The 22,531-nt window shown below is 38.2% G+C and overlaps 1 protein-coding gene across 3 annotated transcripts in view; it reads left to right on the forward strand.

Moving 5' to 3' along the window:
* The window catches only part of baiap3 (BAI1 associated protein 3), a 160,174-nt gene that overhangs the window by 56,488 nt on the left and 81,155 nt on the right, over positions 1 to 22,531 (forward strand). For all 3 annotated transcript variants that reach the window (XM_062049979.1, XM_062049982.1, XM_062049980.1), the window contains exon 3: positions 20,788 to 20,875. In XM_062049979.1, coding sequence (XP_061905963.1) covers positions 20,788 to 20,875 — 88 coding nt within the window. The remainder of the gene's footprint in view (positions 1 to 20,787; positions 20,876 to 22,531) is intronic.

Here is a 22,531-nt window from a genome sequence, read left to right on the forward strand (position 1 = left end):
TGTCCTCGAAGCATCTCGATAGACGTCACAATAATTGAACGGTGTTGACGGACACCGTTAGGGCCGCTTGTTGTCACGGTCACTCGGAGTTGCATTGCAAAATTACACAGAATAAATGTGCTTATTTTGTTTAGAATTCAGATGGGATTTGATTTGGTGCGCGGGCATATATTTGCTGTGCGCAGAGGACGCTTGAGCAGTGGGCAATTGCGCAGGTGCGCACCTTAGAGGGAACGTTGCCCAGAACACCTTGCAGCACTAACCCCCCCCCCCCCCCCCAACTCAACCTCCTCATGCTCTCTCAGGGAGAGCATGTCCCAAATTCCAAGCTGCTGTTTTGAGGCATGTTAAAAAAAATAATGCACTTTGTGACTTCAATAATAATTAAAGCTGCAAGCAGCGTTGGTCGGGCCCGCATATTTGGCAGGTGCTAGTCCTAAGTGTCCAAAAACTTTTGTCTACTGTTAGTCCTAAGTGTCCCAATACTTTTGTTGACATCAGCGCAGTGGTACAGTGGTTCTATGAAGGCTCGTAAAATCGCAGCAGCATTATCAGCGCAGCGGTTCTTTGAAGGCTCGTAAAATCAAAACCGTAGCACTTATCAAAACTCTTTGAGTATCCGTCAATCAGAAAGGTTCTATTTCTCTCCTGTAGTAGTTTGAAGCCGAAACGACAAACGCGCTCAGAGGAGATAATGTTTGATGTTTGGTGACCGCTTTTTACAAAAATGTTGTTTTGAAGGGGAGATTGCAAACTTCCTGTTGATTTTTGCTGAAGGATGTCAATCTATGAAATGTAGGTCTAAGTGAGACCTACATAGAGGTTTTTGTTGCATGTCTCTAAGACGTTCCTACCGGAAGTTACAAGCAGTTTTGTCTGTGTTTTCCTCTGAGGAGCAGTTTTGTCTGTTGTATTCAAAAATTGCGCTAGAGCGCAATTTTGAGTTTTGGGGTTCGTTTTTTTTTATTAGATCGCAATTTCCACCAGTCCTGATGTGTGTGAAAAGTTTGGTGAGTTTTGAAGTATTTTAAGGGGGTCAAACTACAGCTGAAAGAGGCAAAAATGAGTGTTTTTAGTAAATTTTTGTCTTGAAAGGGAAATTGCCAACTTCCTGTTGGTTTTTGCCCGAGGATGTGAAATTATGAAATGTAGGTCTAAGTCAGACCTACATAGAGGTTTTTGTTTCATGTCTCTACGACCTTCCTAGTGGGAGTTACAGGCAGTTTGTTTTTGTTTTTTCCTAGGGGGCGCTAGAGCGCAATTTTGAGTTTTGGGGTTTGGTTTTTTATTAGATGGCAATTTTTGCAGGTCCTGATGTGTGTGTCAAATATGGTGAGTTTTGAAGCATGTTAAGTGGGTCAAATTGCAGCTCGAAGAGGCGGCCGGTATAATAATAATAAAACCTTACAAATTCAATAGAGTCCTCTGTCCCTGTACAAAGGACTCCCTGTGGGAGTTCTTTGTACAGGGACATGCGGGCCCTAATTAAAGCTGCAAGCACCGTTGGTCGGGTCCGCATTTTGGCAGGTGCTAGTCCTAGGTGTCCCAATACTTTTGTCCAGTGGTAGTCCTGAGTGAGACCTACATAGAGGTTTTTGTTGCATGTCTCTACGATATTCGTACTGGGAGTTAGAGGAAGTTGTGTCTGTGTTTTTTTCCTAGGTGCTGCGGCACAGTGGTTCTTTTCTTTGAAGGCTCGTAAAATCAAAACCGTAGAACTTATTAAAACGCTTTCGCAAACTTTTAATCAGAAGGGTTCAATCTCTCTCCTGTAGTAGTTTGAAGCCAAAATGACAAACGCGCTCAGAGGAGATAATGTTTGATGTTTGGTGACCGCTTTTTAAAAAAAAAAATTGTTTTGAAGTGGGGATATCAAACTTCCTGTTGATTTTTGCTGAAGGATTTCAATCTATGAAATGTAGGTCTAAGTGAGACCTACGTAGAGGTTTTTGTTTCATGTCTCTAAAACGTTCCTACCGGAAGTTACAAGCAGTTTTGTCTGTGTTTTCCTCTGAGAAGCAGTTTTGTCTCTGTTTTATTCAAAAGTTTTGGGGTTGGGTTTTTTTTTTTAGATCGCAATTTCCACCAGTCCCTATGTGTGTAAAACTTTATTACGCTTTGATGCGATCCGGACGCTTTAAATCAGGCTCTGACACGATGATCAAGCTCTGTTGTGCATTGTTACGACAAAAATAGGAAAAAAATGTGAAAAACTCAGCATACTAAGTTTTCCCCACATTTTTTTTAGATGTATCTATTTATTTGATTTCTCTTTTTGTTTTATTATATACAGGATAAAACACATAATGTAATAAAAAAGAGAAATATGATAAACAAATAAGTTTAAAAAAAATGTGAAAAACTCAGTATACTGTTTTTCACACATTTTTTATATTCATTTATTTTTTTCAATTTCTCTTTTTTTCCCGTTATATTATGTTTTATATCTTCATTTCTTTTATTTCTTTGTCATCTTAATACATATATATCTTTCATTTCTTATGCTAGTTGACAATAATAAAAGGCATTTCTTTTATTTTTTATATTCATTTATTTTTTCAATTTCTCTTTTTTTTTCCCGTTATATTATGTTTTATATCTTCATTTCTTTTATTTCTTTGTCATCTTAATAAATATCTATCTTTCATCTCTTATGCTAGTTGACAATAATAAAAGGCATTTCTTTTATTTTTTATATTCATTTATTTTTTCAATTTCTCTTTTTTTTTCCCGTTATATTATGTTTTATATCTTCATTTCTTTTATTTCTTTGTCATCTTAATAAATATCTATCTTTCATCTCTTATGCTAGTTGACAATAATAAAAGGCATTTCTTTTAAACGTAACATATTCTCTTTATTATTAACATTTTCATACAGAAAAATGATAGACGGTAATGTCAAACTGCAACATCAAACAGCAGAAGTACAGAAACAATGATCATCGTATAAAAAAGGCAATGATGCAAAAGAGAATGGGTTTGTAATCCTGTGTTGGTTTTACATAAAGTTTCAATGTCACTAGTCAATATCACAGTCACTTCCTATTGCGCTTTGAACCAAGATCTGTTAAGCTTTCCTACGCTTTGAGTCAAGCTTTGCTGAGCTTTGTCAAGCTTTGTCACGCTTTGATACGCTCTCGGCGCTTTATTCCATTCTTGACAGAGCGCAGAATTTTTTTAAACCGTTTAAAAAATTTTGGCGAACTTGCCGCATGTCCCGCTTAACTACAAGCTTTCAAGATTTCAAGATTTGCCCGAGAAGCTGGGCAGGACATAAAAAAAAAAAAATTTAAAAAAAATAAATAAATAAAAAAAAAACCACAAGCTTTCCCACGATCCATTAGGACCCTCACGCTTTAATCAGGCTTTGTTACGCTTTAACGCCGCTTTGCATGCCGCTTTAAAGCGCCGTTGGTGTGAACCTAGCATAAAAGAGCCATCCTGTGCTGGGTGACATGTTAGCAGCTTTACAGTCAGCCTTGCCCTTTGCTCCAAAACATGGCAATCATGCTGGCCTTTTTGTAGGTAGGAGAAATGGTCGGCGGTGGTCGCATTAGACACTTTCCACCGCTGACGCTTCCCTGCCTAATCAGTCGTGCAGTTGGAGCACAACAAGTGGGGGGGCAGGGTGTTGTCAGCCACTTCCCCCCCCCCCCCAGCAGTGATAAGAGCTGCAGGCAGATAGAAGGCAAAGACAAGCGTGAGAAATCCGATTTCTTAAAAAAAAAAAAAACTGACTTGAGGCGTCACATGATCTTTCACGGCGCCGCCGACAGTGATGCACACACGAGTAATTGATGTGTACGCGCTGCCGCATTGTGTTGAAGTTTGGGAAGAAAAGAAAAAAAAGAAGACTTCCGCTTTTTCCCCACACCAGCCAAGTTTTGCGTATGGTTTTGTGGTGCAGACGGTAGGGGGGGGAAAAAACAACATAATTGATGCGTCAAAATGAATGAAATCCTGGAAATACATTTGAATATTAAAAAAAAATAAATAAATAAAAAAAAAAAAATGCAACACCAACCCGGAACCTGTTTCCTAGCAACATCAAGCCGGTTTGTTATTCTGCTAAAGCGAGACGAGATCATCGTGTGCGTGCCTGTCAGATCCTAATGAACAATGCTCCACTGCAAAAAGTCCGTGTTCAAAAACAGGAAGAAAAAAAATACAAAAATGAGGGGTATTTTATTTGAACTAAGCAAAGTGATCTGCCAATAGAACAAGAACATGTTCTTGAACAAGAACATGGCTTGTCAAGACTTTCCAAAACAAGTGAAATTAGCTAACCTCAATGAACCCAAAACTACCTTAAAATAAGTATATTCTCACTAATAACAAGTGCACTTTTCTTGGTAGAAAAAAAATGAGACCTCTTTGCTCAATATGTTGAAAAATATTCTTAAATAAGTACCGTATTTTTCGGACTATAGGTCGCAGTTTTTTTCATAGTACTTATACTCAGGAGCGACTTACACTACCGTTCAAAAGTTTGGGGTCGCATTGAAATGTCCTTATTTTTGAAGGAAAAGCACTGTACTTTTCAATGAAGATAACTTTAAACTAGTCTTAACTTTAAAGAAATACACTCTATACATTGCTAAAGTGGTAAATGACTATTCTAGCTGCAAATGTCTGGTTTTTGGTGAAATATCTACATAGGTGTATAGAGGCCCATTTCCAGCAACTATCACTCCAGTGTTCTAATGGTACAATGTGTTTGCTCATTGGCTCAGAAGGCTAATTGATGATTACAAAACCCTTGTGCAATCATGTTCACACATCTGAAAACAGTTTAGCTCGTTACAGAAGCTACAAAACTGACCTTCCTTTGAGCAGATTGAGTTTCTGGAGCATCACATTTGTGGGGTCAATTAAACACTCAAAATGGCCAGAAAAAGAGAACTTTCATCTGAAACTCGACAGTCTATTCTTGTTCTTAGAAATGAAGGCTATTCCACAAAATTGTTTGGGTGACCCCAAGCTTTTGAACGGTAGTGTATGTGTGAAATTATTAACACATTAGCGTAAAATATCAAATAATATTATTTAGCTCATTCACGTAAGAGACTAGACGTATAAGATTTCATGGGATTTAGCGATTAGGAGTGACAGATTGTTTGGTAAACGTATAGCATGTTCTATATGTTCTAGTTATTTGAATGACTCTTACCATAATATGTTACGTTAACATACCAGGCACGTTCTCAGTTGGTTATTTATGCCTCATATAACGTACACTTATTCAGCCTGTTGTTCACTATTCTTTATTTATTTTAAATTGCCTTTCAAATGTCTATTCTTGGTGTTGGCTTTTATCAAATATATTTCCCCAAAAAATGCAACTTATACTCCAGTGCGACTTATATATGTTCTTTTCCTTCTTTATTATTAGGGATGTCCGATAATGGCTTTTTGCCGATATCCGATATTCCGATATTGTCCAACTCTTTAATTACCGATACCGATATATACAGTCGTGGAATTAACACATTATTATGCCTAATTTGGACAACCAGGTATGGTGAAGATAAGGTCCTTTTTTTTTTTAATTAATAAAATAAAATAAGATAAATAAATTAAAAACATTTTCTTGAATAAAAAAGAAAGTAAAACAATATAAAATCAGTTACATAGAAACTAGTAATTAATGAAAATGAGTAAAATTAACTGTTAAAGGTTAGTACTATTAGTGGACCAGCAGCACGCTCAATCATGTGTGCTTACGGACTGTATCCCTTGCAGACTGTATTGATATATATTGATATATAATGTAGGAACCAGAATATTAATAACAGAAAGAAACAACCCTTTTGTGTGAATGAGTGTAAATGGGGGAGGGAGGTTTTTTGGGTTGGTGAACTAATTGTAAGTGTAGCTTGTGTTTTTTATGTTTTATGTTAATTGCCGATATTACATTTTAACGCATTTATCGGCCGATAATATACAGCAAAGACAAGAACGAAATTGTGTTGCATTCCATGAATTGATAAACGTGGACCCCGACTCAAACAAGTTGCAAAACTTATTCGGGGTGTTACCATTTAGTGGTCAATTGTACGGAATACGCAATCTACTAATAAAAGTTTCAATCAATCAATCAAGGCCGATATTATCGGACATCTCTATTTATTATGCATTTTTAGCCGGTGCGACTTATACTCCGGAGCGATTTATAATCCGAAAAATACGGTAAATGCTAGTGCCATCATCTTGACATAATGATATGCGCTCGGCATCATGATTTTTTTTTTTCATGCTTGAAGTAAGAAATGATTACTTTAAAAAAGTAGTTTTATACTTGTGAGTGTTGATGACACAGCTTTGCAACAGTTGATATTCTAGTTTCAAGCATGTTTTACTCAATATAGGTCATCAACTCTCAGCAACAAGCTGTAATATCTTACTGAGATCATTTAGGACCAAAACCCTTAAAACAAGTAAAACACTCCAACATAAAATCTGCTTAGTGAGAAGAATTATCTTATCAGACAGAAAATAAGCAAATATCACCCTTATTTGAGATATTTCATCTTACTTAGATTTCAGTTTTTGCAGTGTAGGAACTGAAAGATCCCAGGATGTTTACCCCCCCGAATCTTCCAGAAAACACAACAGATTTTGGGGATTTCAGAATTAGCACCAAGATCACGTATACTGAACAAAAATACAAACGCAACACTTTTGTTTTTGCTCCTTTTTCTTGACGAGTTACACTCAAACATCTAAAACTTTTACTATGTACACAAAAGACCTATTCTCAAATATTGTTCACACATCTGTCTAAATCTGCCAGTGAGCACTTCTTCCTTGCTCAGCTAATCCATCCCAGGTGTGGCATATCAGGATGCTGACTAAACAACATGATGTGCCGTGGGAAATTATGAAACTTCACCTAATTGGTCCAAAAAATATTTTTTTGCAAATCAATAATTATAATCTGCAAATAATGTGCCGCTGCTTAGTGTCTGTGCTGTGTAAAACTCGACAGGGTAAACCACGTAATTGTCAGGGTCAAACACTGATGACATCTATTAAACAAGACAAGAAGCAATGAATCAAACAGAGACAGAATTCAATTTGGACTCAATTGAGTTTGTACAAACCCCGTTTCCATATGAGTTGGGAAATTGTGTTAGATGTAAATATAAACGGAATACAATGATTTGCAAATCATTTTCAACCCATATTCAGTTGAATATGCTACAAAGACAACATATTTGATGTTCAAACTGATAAACTTTTTTTTTTTTGTGCAAATAATCTTAACTTTAGAATTTGATGCCAGCAACACGTGACAAAGAAGTTGGGAAAGGTGGCAATAAATACTGATAAAGTTCTTTAAACACTTATTTGGAACATCCCACAGGTGGACAGGCTAATTGGGAACAGGTGGGTGCCATGATTGGGTATACAAGTAGATTCCATGAAATGCTCAGTCATTCACAAACAAGGATGGGGCGAGGGTCACCACTTTGTCAACAAAGGCGTGAGCAAATTGTTGAACAGTTTAAGAACAACCTTTCTCAACCAGCTATTGCAAGGAATTTAGGGATTTCACCATCTACGCTCCGTAATATCATCAAAGGGTTCAGAGAATCTGGAGAAATCACTGCACGTAAGCAGCAAAGCCCGTGACCTTCGATCCCTCAGGCTGTACTGCATCAAAAAGCGACATCAGTGTGTAATGGATATCACCACATGGGCTCAGGAACACTTCAGAAAGGCCATGTAACACAGTGGTGAACATGCCCTTTCCCAACTACTTTGGCACGTGTTGCAGCCATGAAATTCTAAGTTAATTATTATTTGCAAAAAAAAAAAAAAAAAAGTTTATGAGTTTGAACATCAAATATGTTGTCTTTGTAGTGCATTCAATTGAATATGGGTTGAAAAGGATTTGCAAATCATTGTATTCCGTTTATATTTACATCTAACACAATTTCCCAACTCATATGGAAAACACAGCTGCTTCCAAAAGGGATGTGGGTCGTAAACAGCGTTGCCTTTGGTTACAGAATAGTTCAAAAGAAAAGGTCTTAAACACTTCAAAGAAAAGGTCATAAAACGGTTCAAAGAGGTCGTAAAATAGTTCAAAAAGAGGTTCGTAAAAAACAGTTGAAAAAAGAGGTCGCCTGGTCCTGCTTCCTCTTCGCTTTTGTAGTCCTTGGGTCAGACAATATATTTCTGTTTGATTATAATACATGAAAGAAACAGGACCACCTTCATCTTGCTTCCCCCCCTACACAGTGGAGTTTTACGAGCCTTACTCTTGGTAGGTTCAAAGACAGCTTTTGTCTTCTTGCTAGGAACTCATTCCAACACAAAGTATTGTGATCATTTAGATAGCATTATTCTGACAGTAATACTCCATGTCAGTAGGTGGCAGCAGGTAGTTCATTGCTTTGTAAAAGTCGAAATGTGTCGGGTGAGACGAGGATGGTTTGTTGCGATCCCAATACGCGGACCCACGGCGCGCAGGTAAAAAGGTATGTGACGCTCAAAAGGGAAAGGAAAAGGTATGCAAAACGAAAGAAAAACTGAACTTGCTGCAAAGTAAACAGAAACGGAATGCTGGACGACAGCAAAAACTTCCGCAAAGCACATGCGCACATGACGTGACAATCAACAATGCCCACCCAAAGAAGGGTAGCGACAACTTAAGTAGCCTTAATTGCTAACACAAAGCAGGTGCGGGGGAACAAAGGAAGACAGGAAACTGCTACAGGGAATCACCAACAAAATAACAGCGCGAGACAAGCACTAAAGCGCAGGAAAACACCAACAAACTCTAAATAAGGCACGACGACCTGGTGGAGTATCATTTTTTTTAACGTTTTCTGCCGGTGGTGTGCCTCCGTATTCTTAAATGAAAAAAAAAATGTGCCTTGCCTCAAAAAAGGTTGAATACCACTACCTTAGGCTGTCCACGAAATGTGCAGTTTTGCTTCATTGGGGGTCTGTCGCTGTCGTGTATACGCCGATCCGTCGGCATCCTTCCGTCTCGGGAGACGATGGGGTAGATCCAAAAAGGGGGGTGGATCTCACTGCGAGATGGCCCCTGGCACCCGTTTCTTTCGCCAATCGGATGGGCTTAGAACCGGTATCTGCTGGAGTGACCTCTCCAGTGGATCTACACGGCCTGGGCATGGAACTATGGAGGGCAAGATGTTGGCCAGGCAGCAAGCCCCGCCTCACCGCATGGCTGGTGGATCCAGGAGTTGCCGGAATGACGCTACGACGTCGAACCGCCTTCAGGACTCCGGCTCCTGATTTTCTGTCGGGGTTTACTCCCTTAGCCTTACCCTCGAGTGGGTTGACCGCAAGGCAGCGGTGGTTTTGAGATTGGAGATTTCCTTCTCCTAGATGGGCTGCCTTACCAGGTTTACGAGCCCCATCTGCCCGAATGCGGCAGGTAGGTCTTACCCGTGGGTAAGCCCGACCTGGCTCTCGATACGCCGATCCACAGCATCCCAAACATGCTCGATAACTGACATTTCCGGTGAGTATGCTGGCCACGCGAGAAATTTTTTCAGCTTCCAGGAATTGTGTATAGATCCTTGCAACACGGGTCAGTGCATTGGTGGTCTCGGGTGAATGGCGCAACGACGGGCCTCAGGATATCTCGTCTCGGTATCTCGGTGCATTCCAAATGCCATCAATCGGGAATTCATCCGCGAAGAGAACACCTCTCCAATGTGCCAGACGCCATCGAACGCGAGCGTTTGCCTACTCAAGTCGGGTTACGATGACGGACTGCCGTCAGGTCGAGACCCCGATTTAGGACGACGAGCATGCAGATGAGCTTCCCTGAGACGGTGTCTCACCGTTTGTGTCAGAATAATTGTTATCACGGCGAGAGGACACAAGCTGTCTTTGATCCTACCAAGAAGAAGGCTTGTAAAACTCCACTGTGTAGGATGGGAAGCAACATGAAGGTGTTCTGTTTCTTTGATGTATTGTAATCCACATAAAGATATTGTCTTGACCCGAGAACGACAAAGCAGATAGGAAGCAGGACCAGGCTCCCTTCCAGGCACCGCTTCTTTGAACTGTTTTACGACCTTTTCTTTGAACTGTTTTAATCAAAGGCGATGGCTGTTTATGACCCCCCCTCCCTTAGAAACAGCTGTTGTCATGTAATCGGGGAAAGTCCAAATAAAAGAGGAGGCGTACAATCTTTCGTCAGAGCGTGGTGAGACTGTGCAAAGAGTACAGTCCAGACGTCTCTCCTCAATTGAGCCAGATTGAATTCTGTCTCTGCTTAATTCCTTGCTTCTTGTCTTGTTTAATAGATGTCATCAGTGTTTGAACCTGACAGTTTGTGCAGAAATGATTTGGTCGCGCAAACCAACCTGGTTTCAGACGATCATGGAGGTGCACCTGCTGGATGTAGAGGTTTTGGGCTGGTGTTATTACACGCGGACTGGGGTTGTGAGGCCGGTTGGATGTTCTGCCAAATTCTGTGAAACGCCTTCGGAGACGGCTTATGGTAGAGAAATGAACATTCAATTCACGGGGAACAGCTCTGGTGGACATTCCTGCAGTCAGCTCCCTCAAAACCTGCGACATCTGTGGCATTGTGCTGTGTGATAAAACTGCACATTTCAGAGTGGCCTTTTGTCGTGGGCAGCCTAAGGCACACCGGTGCAATAATCATGCTGCTCAAAAAGGTCCTTTATGTCTTCTTATTCATATGCTCTTTCAAATTTTTTTTGTAATCAGACATGCTCTTTCTTCCTTATTGAACATGAGGAAGAAAGAACATCAGAAAGAATGCGAAAAAGAGACAACTAAATACAACACATCATTGTGTGAGGCCCGCAAAAAGCCTGGGAAAAGTGTGTTTTAATAAAATACTGATTTTTAAAAAAAAAATGTTACTAAATGCAAATAATTATTTAAATCTTGACAGGAAAAATGTGTATCTTTTCAACTTTATCTAATCATGCCAAAAATTACATTATTATATAGTGTATTACAAAAAAAATATTAGTAAAAAAATAAAAATAAACAGTTGAATATTTGCTTGTCACTTTTACGTATGATGTATACATTAGTTTGTACATGAAAAAATCTAATAAATAAGCATAGGAAATGGTGTCATAATATGAGGTGATTACTGTGTTATAATAATTATATTTAAGTTATCACAAAACTTTGTGCTGCAATGAGTTCCCCGGCGTGAAGACAAAAGCTGTCTTTGAACCTACCAAGCAGAAGGCTTGTAAAAGTCCACTGTGTAGGACGGGAAGCAACATGAAGGTGTTCCGTTTCTTTCATGTATTGTAATCAACAGAAAGATATTGTCTGACCCAAGAACTACAAAGCGGAGAGGAAGCAGGGCCTGACTCCCCTCCAGGCACCGCTTGTTTGAACCGTTTTACGACCTTTTCTGTGAACTGTTTTACGACCTTTTCTTTGAACTGTTGTAATCAAAGGCGACGGCTGTTTACGACCCGCGTCCCTTAGAAACAGCTGTTGCCACGTAATCGGGGAAAGTCCAAATAAAAGAGGTGGCGTGCAATCTTTCGCCAGAGCGCGTTGAGACACTGTGCAAGGGTACAGTGTCCAGACGTTTCTCCTCAAATTGGGCCAAATTGAATTCGGTCTCTGTTTAATTCTTTGCTTCTTGTCTTGTTTAATAGATGTCATCGGTGTTTGAACCTGACATACTGGTACACATTCATTTAAAAACAAGGCAGAAGTTTTATTTAACAATTATATTGAATATTTGTGTATGCTTTAACATTACACACAGTTTGAACAGTAACACTGTGTTTTAATATTTAATTGATTCTTTGGCGCACCATTAGATGGAGCCTGCGTACCACTGGTGGTCCACGTACCACAGTTTGGGAATCGGTGTTAAATATTTCAGCACGGAGCGCGTCCACCTTCTTGGCACCACGGTGGGAGCCGGACCAGCTCGCCCAGCATGGCTGCCATTAGTCCTCAACATTACCTCAGGGGTTTACCATCTGCTCCCCCACCCCACCATGGCGAGAGTCTACGGGGGGGCGCGAGGATGGCCCGCCACCCGCTGCCATGCGATGACGCCAATAAAAGCGCGTGGCGGTGGCCTCTCACGGCGTAATATGAGGATGAGGAGTGGGGAACCGAGTGGGCGTGGGGGGGCTCCGACGTGACGGCTCATCGCCCCGACTCTCCGTTTCGCCGCCGCTCACGTCAGAGCTGGAAAGATGCCCGCTGAGAGATTTGGGAATGGCGTTGGATTCCCAAGGTGCTGTTGAGCCTGCGCATCCATCCCCTGAATGTGTCATTGTGTGTGTCGCCATGACAACCGAGGGCCGGTGGGAGCACCGGGAGTTCTCGCACCTGGTAGAACCCAGGTGGGGGGGGGGAACCAACTTAATTTGCATTTTTGCACACGTCACTGCCCATCAGATTCAAACCCGCTGTAGGAAAAAAAACATCAGCCTCCCTGAAAATGTAATTGGGTTGTGGGAAAATAGCTGGTCAAATGAATCCCAGATCTAGGTCTGATTTGGGATTCGGTAATAGAATATTTTTTCCATACAATGAACTGTTTCATTTTCTTGTCTGCGCTCGAGCAGCATATTTCCTTTAAACTATTAGAAACATGCAAATTCAACCCACCCATCCATCCATTTTCTACCGCTTATTGCGGGGGATGCTGGAGACTATGCAAATCCTTCTTTTATGATTTTTGTTTTTTCATTAAAAACATTTTTTTTTTCTTGTCAATGTTCTAGCAGCATATTTCCTTCAAACTAAGAGGGCAGTGATGTACGTCAGCGTAAGAACATGCAATTCCAGAGCTGTATTTGACATAAAAGTACCGTTCTCAAAACAATCATCAGGTCCTTTGTACATTGAACTGTTTAGTTTTCATTTCAGCACTCTAGCAGCACATTTTCTTCAGACTGTTAGTTCATCAACGTAAAAACAAATAATTCCGGAGCTTAAAGTACAGTACTCAAAACAATCATCAGGTCCTTTGTGCATTGAACTGTTTAAGTTTCATTTCAGCACTCTAGCAGCACATTTTCTTCAAACTGTTAGGTTATCAACGTAAAAACGAGCAATTCCGCAGCTGTTTTTGACACTAGCAATAACAGTACTTAAAACCACTGTCAGATAAAATTACAAACTGTTTTGAGAACTGATTTTTCATACAATGAACTGTTTCATTTTCTTTTCCGTGCTCTAGCAACATATTTTCTTTAAACTATTAGAAACATACAAATTCAATCCATCCATCCATTTTCTACCGCTTGTCCCTTTCAGGATTGCGGGGGGTGCTGGAGCCAATGCAAATTAAATTCAACACTAGTAATCTATTAAAATCACGATCTGCTTCTTGTACGATTTTTGTTTTTTCATTTAAATGTTTTATTTTTATTTTCAATGTTCTAGCAGCATATTTCCTTCAAACTAAAAGGGCAGTGATGTACGTCAGTGTAAGAACATGCAATTCCAGAGCTGTATTTGACATAAAAGTACAGTTCTCAAAACAATCATCAGGTCCTTCGTACATTGAACTGTTCAGTTTTCATTTCAGCACTCTAGCAGCACATTTTCTTCAGACTATTTGTTCATCAACGTAAAAACAAATAATTCCGTAGCTGTAGTAATAAAAGTACAATACTCAAAAAACCCATCAGATTGAGACTTTTTCCTACGATTGTTTTTGTACATTGAACGGTTTCATTCTTCGTTTCAGCACTCTAGCAGCACAATTTCTTCAAACTGTTGTTCATCAACGTAAAACCAAGCAATTCCGGAACGTTTTTCGACACTAGCAATAACAGTACTTAAAACCACTATCAGATAAAATTACAAAGTGTTTTTCAAAATGATTTTTCACACATTGAACTGTTTTATTTGATTTTCAGCATTCCGGCAGCGTATTTCCTTCAAACTAAGAGTGGATTATGGTACCTCAAAGTAAGAACGTGTAATTTCAGAGCTGTATTCGACACTAGTAATTAAAGTAAAGTACTCGAAATAATTATCAGGTCAATTGTACATTGAACTGTATAATTTGCATTTCAGCACTCTAGCAGCACATTTTCTTCAAAATGTTAAGTTATCAACGTAAAAGCAAGCAATTTCGTAGCTGTTTTCGACACTAGCAATAACAGTACTTAAAACCACTATCAGATAACATTACAAAGTGTTTTGAGAACTGATTTTTCATACAATGAATCATTTTCATTTCCGCGCTCTAGCAGCATATTTTCTTTAAACTATTAGAAACATGCAAATTCAACCCATCCATCCATCCATTTTCTACCGCTTGTCCCTTTCAGGGTTGTGGGGGGGGGGTGCTGGAGCCTATGCAAATTCTTCTTTTATGATTTTAGTTTTTTCATTAAAAAATGTTTTCTTTTTCTTTTTAATGTTCTAGCAGCATATTTCCTTCAAACTAAGAGAGCAGTGATGTACGTCAGTGTAAGAACATGCAATTCCAGAGCTGTATTTGACATAAAAGTACAGTTCTCAAAACAATCATCAGGTCCTTCGTACATTGAACTGTTTAGTTTTCATTTCAGCACTCTAGCAGCACATTTTATTTGAACTGTTAGTTCATCAACTTAAAAACAAATAATCCCGGAGCTGTTTTAGACACTAGCAATAAAAGTACAATACTAAAAAAAAAAACATCAGATTGAGACTTTTTTTCCTACGATTGCTTTTGTACATTGAACAGTTTTACTTTCTTTTCCACATTCTAGTAGCATAAATCCTTCATACTGCTGTATGTCACTTTAAGAACATGCAATTCCAGGGCTGTGTTAGACACATGTAATACAAGCCCTGAATCTGATTTAAAGTTGTCCGTATCATTTTTTTTGTACAAACTCTTACACTTTCAGTTCGGCACTCTAGTAGCATATTTTCTTCAAACTATTAGACCTGTTTTCGACGAGAGTAATACAATTACTTCAAACCACCATCAGGTCATCTTACAAAGTCTTTTTCAAGCAAGTTTTTTATACATTGAACTGTTTAGTTTTCATTTCAGCACTCTAGCAGCACATTTTATTTGAACTGTTAGTTCATCAACTTAAAAACAAATAATCCCGGAGCTGTTTTAGACACTAGCAATAAAAGTACAATACTAAAAAAAAAACCCATCAGATTGAGACTTTTTTTCCTACGATTGCTTTTGTACATTGAACAGTTTTACTTTCTTTTCCGCATTCTAGTAGCATAAATCCTTCATACTGCTGTATGTCACTTTAAGAACATGCAATTCCAGGGCTGTGTTAGACACATGTAATACAAGCCCTGAATCTGATTTAAAGTTGTCCGTATCATTTTTTTTGTACAAACTCTTACACTTTCAGTTCGGCACTCTAGTAGCATATTTCTTTCAAACTATTAGACCTGTTTTCGACGAGAGTAATACAATTACTTCAAACCACCATCAGGTCATCTTACAAAGTCTTTTTCAAGCAAGTTTTTTATACATTGAACTGTTTAGTTTTCATTTCAGCACTCTAGCAGCACATTTTATTTGAACTGTTAGTTCATCAACTTAAAAACAAATAATCCCGGAGCTGTTTTAGACACTAGCAATAAAAGTACAATACTAAAAAAAAAACCCATCAGATTGAGACTTTTTTTCCTACGATTGCTTTTGTACATTGAACAGTTTTACTTTCTTTTCCGCATTCTAGTAGCATAAATCCTTCATACTGCTGTATGTCACTTTAAGAACATGCAATTCCAGGGCTGTGTTAGACACATGTAATACAAGCCCTGAATCTGATTTAAAGTTGTCCGTATCATTTTTTTTGTACAAACTCTTACACTTTCAGTTCGGCACTCTAGTAGCATATTTTCTCCCAACTATTAGACCTGTTTTCGACGAGAGTAATACAATTACTTCAAACCACCATCAGGTCATCTTACAAAGTCTTTTTCAAGCAAGTTTTTTATACATTGAACTGTTTAGTTTTCATTTCAGCACTCTAGCAGCACATTTTATTTGAACTGTTAGTTCATCAACTTAAAAACAAATAATCCCGGAGCTGTTTTAGACACTAGCAATAAAATACAATACTAAAAAAAAAAACATCAGATTGAGACTTTTTTTCCTACGATTGCTTTTGTACATTGAACAGTTTTACTTTCTTTTCCGCATTCTAGTAGCATAAATCCTTCATACTGCTGTATGTCACTTTAAGAACATGCAATTCCAGGGCTGTGTTAGACACATGTAATACAAGCCCTGAATCTGATTTAAAGTTGTCCGTATAATTTTTTTTGTACAAACTCTTACACTTTCAGTTCGGCACTCTAGTAGCATATTTTCTCCCAACTATTAGACCTGTTTTCGACGAGAGTAATACAATTACTTCAAACCACCATCAGGTCATCTTACAAAGTCTTTTTCAAGCAAGTTTTTTATACATTGAACTGTTTAGTTTTCATTTCAGCACTCTAGCAGCACATTTTATTTGAACTGTTAGTTCATCAACTTAAAAACAAATAATCCCGGAGCTGTTTTAGACACTAGCAATAAAATACAATACTAAAAAAAAAAACATCAGATTGAGACTTTTTTTCCTACGATTGCTTTTGTACATTGAACAGTTTTACTTTCTTTTCCGCATTCTAGTAGCATAAATCCTTCATACTGCTGTATGTCACTTTAAGAACATGCAATTCCAGGGCTGTGTTAGACACATGTAATACAAGCCCTGAATCTGATTTAAAGTTGTCCGTATAATTTTTTTTGTACAAACTCTTACACTTTCAGTTCGGCACTCTAGTAGCATATTTTCTCCCAACTATTAGACCTGTTTTCGACGAGAGTAATACAATTACTTCAAACCACCATCAGGTCATCTTACAAAGTCTTTTTCAAGCAAGTTTTTTATACATTGAACTGTTTAGTTTTCATTTCAGCACTCTAGTAGCACATTTTATTTGAACTGTTAGTTCATCAACTTAAAAACAAATAATCCCGGAGCTGTTTTAGACCCTAGCAATAAAAGTACAATACTAAAAAAAAACCCCATCAGATTGAGACTTTTTTTTCCTACGATTGCTTTTGTACATTGAACAGTTTTACTTTCTTTTCCGCATTCTAGTAGCATAAATCCTTCATACTGCTGTATGTCACTTTAAGAACATGCAATTCCAGGGCTGTGTTAGACACATGTAATACAAGCCCTGAATCTGATTTAAAGTTGTCCGTATCATTTTTTTTGTACAAACTCTTACACTTTCACTTCGGCACTCTAGTAGCATATTTTCTCCCAACTATTAGACCTGTTTTCGACGAGAGTAAAACAATTACTTCAAACCACCATCAGGTCATCTTACAAAGTCTTTTTCAAGCAAGTTTTTTATATATTGAACTGTTTAGTTTTCATTTCAGCACTCTAGCAGCACATTTTATTTGAACTGTTAGTTCATCAACTTAAAAACAAATAATCCCGGAGCTGTTTTAGACACTAGCAATAAAAGTACAATACTAAAAAAAAAAACCCATCAGATTGAGACTTTTTTTCCTACGATTGCTTTTGTACATTGAACAGTTTGAATTTCTTTTCCGCATTCTAGTAGCATAAATCCTTCATACTGCTGTATGTCACTTTAAGAACATGCAATTCCAGGGCTGTGTTAGACACATGTAATACAAGCCCTGAATCTGATTTAAAGTTGTCCGTATAATTTTTTTTGTACAAACTCTTACACTTTCACTTCGGCACTCTAGTAGCATATTTTCTCCCAACTATTAGACCTGTTTTCGACGAGAGTAATACAATTACTTCAAACCACCATCAGGTCATCTTACAAAGTCTTTTTCAAGCAAGTTTTTTATACATTGAACTGTTTAGTTTTCATTTCAGCACTCTAGTAGCACATTTTATTTGAACTGTTAGTTCATCAACTTAAAAACAAATAATCCCGGAGCTGTTTTAGACACTAGCAATAAAAGTACAATACTAAAAAAAAAACCCATCAGATTGAGACTTTTTTTCCTACGATTGCTTTTGTACATTGAACAGTTTTACTTTCTTTTCCGCATTCTAGTAGCATAAATCCTTCATACTGCTGTATGTCACTTTAAGAACATGCAATTCCAGGGCTGTGTTAGACACATGTAATACAAGCCCTGAATCTGATTTAAAGTTGTCCGTATCATTTTTTTTGTATAAACTCTTACACTTTCACTTCGGCACTCTAGTAGCATATTTTCTCCCAACTATTAGACCTGTTTTCGACGAGAGTAAAACAATTACTTCAAACCACCATCAGGTCATCTTACAAAGTCTTTTTCAAGCAAGTTTTTTATATATTGAACTGTTTAGTTTTCATTTCAGCACTCTAGCAGCACATTTTATTTGAACTGTTAGTTCATCAACTTAAAAACAAATAATCCCGGAGCTGTTTTAGACACTAGCAATAAAAGTACAATACTAAAAAAAAAACCCATCAGATTGAGACTTTTTTTCCTACGATTGCTTTTGTACATTGAACAGTTTGAATTTCTTTTCCGCATTCTAGTAGCATAAATCCTTCATACTGCTGTATGTCACTTTAAGAACATGCAATTCCAGGGCTGTGTTAGACACATGTAATACAAGCCCTGAATCTGATTTAAAGTTGTCCGTATAATTTTTTTTGTACAAACTCTTACACTTTCACTTCGGCACTCTAGTAGCATATTTTCTCCCAACTATTAGACCTGTTTTCGACGAGAGTAAAACAATTACTTCAAACCACCATCAGGTCATCTTACAAAGTCTTTTTCAAGCAAGTTTTTTATACATTGAACTGTTTAGTTTTCATTTCAGCACTCTAGCAGCACATTTTATTTGAACTGTTAGTTCATCAACTTAAAAACAAATAATCCCGGAGCTGTTTTAGACACTAGCAATAAAAGTACAATACTAAAAAAAAAACCCCATCAGATTGAGACTTTTTTTCCTACGATTGCTTTTGTACATTGAACAGTTTTACTTTCTTTTCCGCATTCTAGTAGCATAAATCCTTCATACTGCTGTATGTCACTTTAAGAACATGCAATTCCAGGGCTGTGTTAGACACATGTAATACAAGCCCTGAATCTGATTTAAAGTTGTCCGTATAATTTTTTTTGTATAAACTCTTACACTTTCACTTCGGCACTCTAGTAGCATATTTTCTCCCAACTATTAGACCTGTTTTCGACGAGAGTAATACAATTACTTCAAACCACCATCAGGTCATCTTACAAAGTCTTTTTCAAGCAAGTTTTTTATATATTGAACTGTTTAGTTTTCATTTCAGCACTCTAGCAGCACATTTTATTTGAACTGTTAGTTCATCAACTTAAAAACAAATAATCCCGGAGCTGTTTTAGACACTAGCAATAAAAGTACAATACTAAAAAAAAAACCCATCAGATTGAGACTTTTTTTCCTACGATTGCTTTTGTACATTGAACAGTTTTACTTTCTTTTCCGCATTCTAGTAGCATAAATCCTTCATACTGCTGTATGTCACTTTAAGAACATGCAATTCCAGGGCTGTGTTAGACACATGTAATACAAGCCCTGAATCTGATTTAAAGTTGTCCGTATAATTTTTTTTGTACAAACTCTTACACTTTCAGTTCGGCACTCTAGTAGCATATTTTCTCCCAACTATTAGACCTGTTTTCGACGAGAGTAATACAATTACTTCAAACCACCATCAGGTCATCTTACAAAGTCTTTTTCAAGCAAGTTTTTTATACATTGAACTGTTTAGTTTTCATTTCAGCACTCTAGCAGCACATTTTATTTGAACTGTTAGTTCATCAACTTAAAAACAAATAATCCCGGAGCTGTTTTAGACACTAGCAATAAAAGTACAATACTAAAAAAAAAACCCCATCAGATTGAGACTTTTTTTCCTACGATTGCTTTTGTACATTGAACAGTTTTACTTTCTTTTCCGCATTCTAGTAGCATAAATCCTTCATACTGCTGTATGTCACTTTAAGAACATGCAATTCCAGGGCTGTGTTAGACACATGTAATACAAGCCCTGAATCTGATTTAAAGTTGTCCGTATCATTTTTTTTGTATAAACTCTTACACTTTCACTTCGGCACTCTAGTAGCATATTTTCTCCCAACTATTAGACCTGTTTTCGACGAGAGTAATACAATTACTTCAAACCACCATCAGGTCATCTTACAAAGTCTTTTTCAAGCAAGTTTTTTATACATTGAACTGTTTAGTTTTCATTTCAGCACTCTAGCAGCACATTTTATTTGAACTGTTAGTTCATCAACTTAAAAACAAATAATCCCGGAGCTGTTTTAGACACTAGCAATAAAAGTACAATACTAAAAAAAAAACCCATCAGATTGAGACTTTTTTTCCTACGATTGCTTTTGTACATTGAACAGTTTTACTTTCTTTTCCGCATTCTAGTAGCATAAATCCTTCATACTGCTGTATGTCACTTTAAGAACATGCAATTCCAGGGCTGTGTTAGACACATGTAATACAAGCCCTGAATCTGATTTAAAGTTGTCCGTATCATTTTTTTTGTACAAACTCTTACACTTTCACTTCGGCACTCTAGTAGCATATTTTCTCCCAACTATTAGACCTGTTTTCGACGAGAGTAATACAATTACTTCAAACCACCATCAGGTCATCTTACAAAGTCTTTTTCAAGCAAGTTTTTTATACATTGAACTGTTTCATTCTCTTTTCGGCGCTCGAGCAGCATATTTTCTTCAGTTACTTCATCCACACAAAAATAAGCAATTTTTTTTTGTGTGTTTTTATGTTTTCCTTTGCAGGATTTCTGAGGAGAGCATGGAGTTCTTTGAGCGAATGAGCGCCATCCTGCAGAAACAGGACAACATGCTGCAGGCCGCCCAGGCCGAGGTAACCTCCCGCCCGACTTCCACCTTTCCATCTGTTCCGCAAGCCCAAAGAGCGCCGGCAGGTCCGAGGCCGCTATGACGTCCGCGGACAGACAGCTCGGCGTGACGAGCTGCTGTTAGCGGCTGTGATGACATGTTGGCGTTTCCGCAGTCAGTCGCTGACAAAGAGTTTGTCATCTGTGAAATGTGGCGTCTCGATTGGAACCGGTATTGTCCAAGACGTGGCATGTACTAGAGAGACACGTTTGAAAATAGTCTGCCTTGAAACACGGCTCTCTCTTTTTGCAGGAGTAAACCAGATGTGACATCTTGCTCTGCCTCACATAAGCTCGAAGGATTTCTACACCAGTAATATTCTGCAGGCTGTCAAGTCCGTGCCAAAGCAACAGTTGGCACTAAACCTCCGATTTGCAACACATGTTAGTCATTTCTAGGGAAAAAGCAGTCGAAAGTGAATTAATGTGGGCAGACTGTACTCAAAATTGAACGATAAGTACCTAGTGCAGGGGTCGGCAACCCAAAATGTTGAAAGAGCCATATTGGACCAAAAAAACAAAAACAAATCTGTCTGGAGCCGCAAAAAATTAAAAGCCATATTACATGTGTCATGAGATATACATTTAATTAAGAGGACTTAAAGGAAACTAAATTAGCTCAAATATAGCTACAAATTAGGCATAATGATGCAATATGTACATATAGCTAGCCTAAATAGCATGTTAGCATCGATTAGCTTGCAGTCATGCAGTGACCAAATATGTCTGATTAGCACTCCACACAAGTCAATAACATCAACAAAACTCACCTTTGTGCACTCATGTACAACGTTAAAAGTGTGGTGGACAAAATGAGACAGAAAAAGAAGTGGCATAAAACACGTCCTAGAAAGTCGGAGAAAGTTATGCATGTAAACAGACTATACGGTGAGTTCAAGGACCGCCAAAATAAGTAGGACAAAACGGCGCTCGCCAAATACTTGAATCAGTGAAGCATATTTAATATAAACAGTGTGATTTATAACAATTACGGAGGTTTGTGTCATGTTTGTCCTCCTACAGAAACCATACTAAAACAAAAAAATTGATTTTTTTTCCCCCTCATCTTTTTCCATTCTTCATACATTTTTGAAAAATCTCCAGAGAGCCACTAGGGCGGCGCTAAAGAGCCGCATGCGGCTCTAGAGCCGCGGGTTGCCGACCCCCGACCTAGTGTAATACGAACCCCAGAACCAGTGAAGTTGGCACGTTGTGTAAATGGTAAATAAAAACAGAATACAATGACTTGCAAGTCCTTTTCAACTTATATTCAATTGATTAAACTGCAAAGACTGGTAAACTTTTGCAAATATTAGCTCATTTGGAATTTGGTGCCTGCCACATGTTTCAAAAAAGCTGGCACAAGTGGCAAACAAGACTGAGAAAGTCATCAAACACTTGTTTGGAACATCCCACAGGTGAACAGGCTAATTGGGAACAGGTGGGTGCCATGATTGGGTATAAAAGTAGATTCCATGAAATGCTCAGTCATTTACAAACAAGGGATGGGGCGAGGGTCACCACTTTGTCAACAAATGCGTGAGCAAATTGTTGAACAGTTTAGGAACAACCTTTCTCAACCAGCTATTGCAAGGAATTTAGGGATTTCACCATCTACGCTC

The sequence above is a fragment of the Entelurus aequoreus genome, linkage group LG06 (assembly GCF_033978785.1).
Source record: "Entelurus aequoreus isolate RoL-2023_Sb linkage group LG06, RoL_Eaeq_v1.1, whole genome shotgun sequence".
NCBI lineage: Eukaryota > Metazoa > Chordata > Actinopteri > Syngnathiformes > Syngnathidae > Entelurus > Entelurus aequoreus.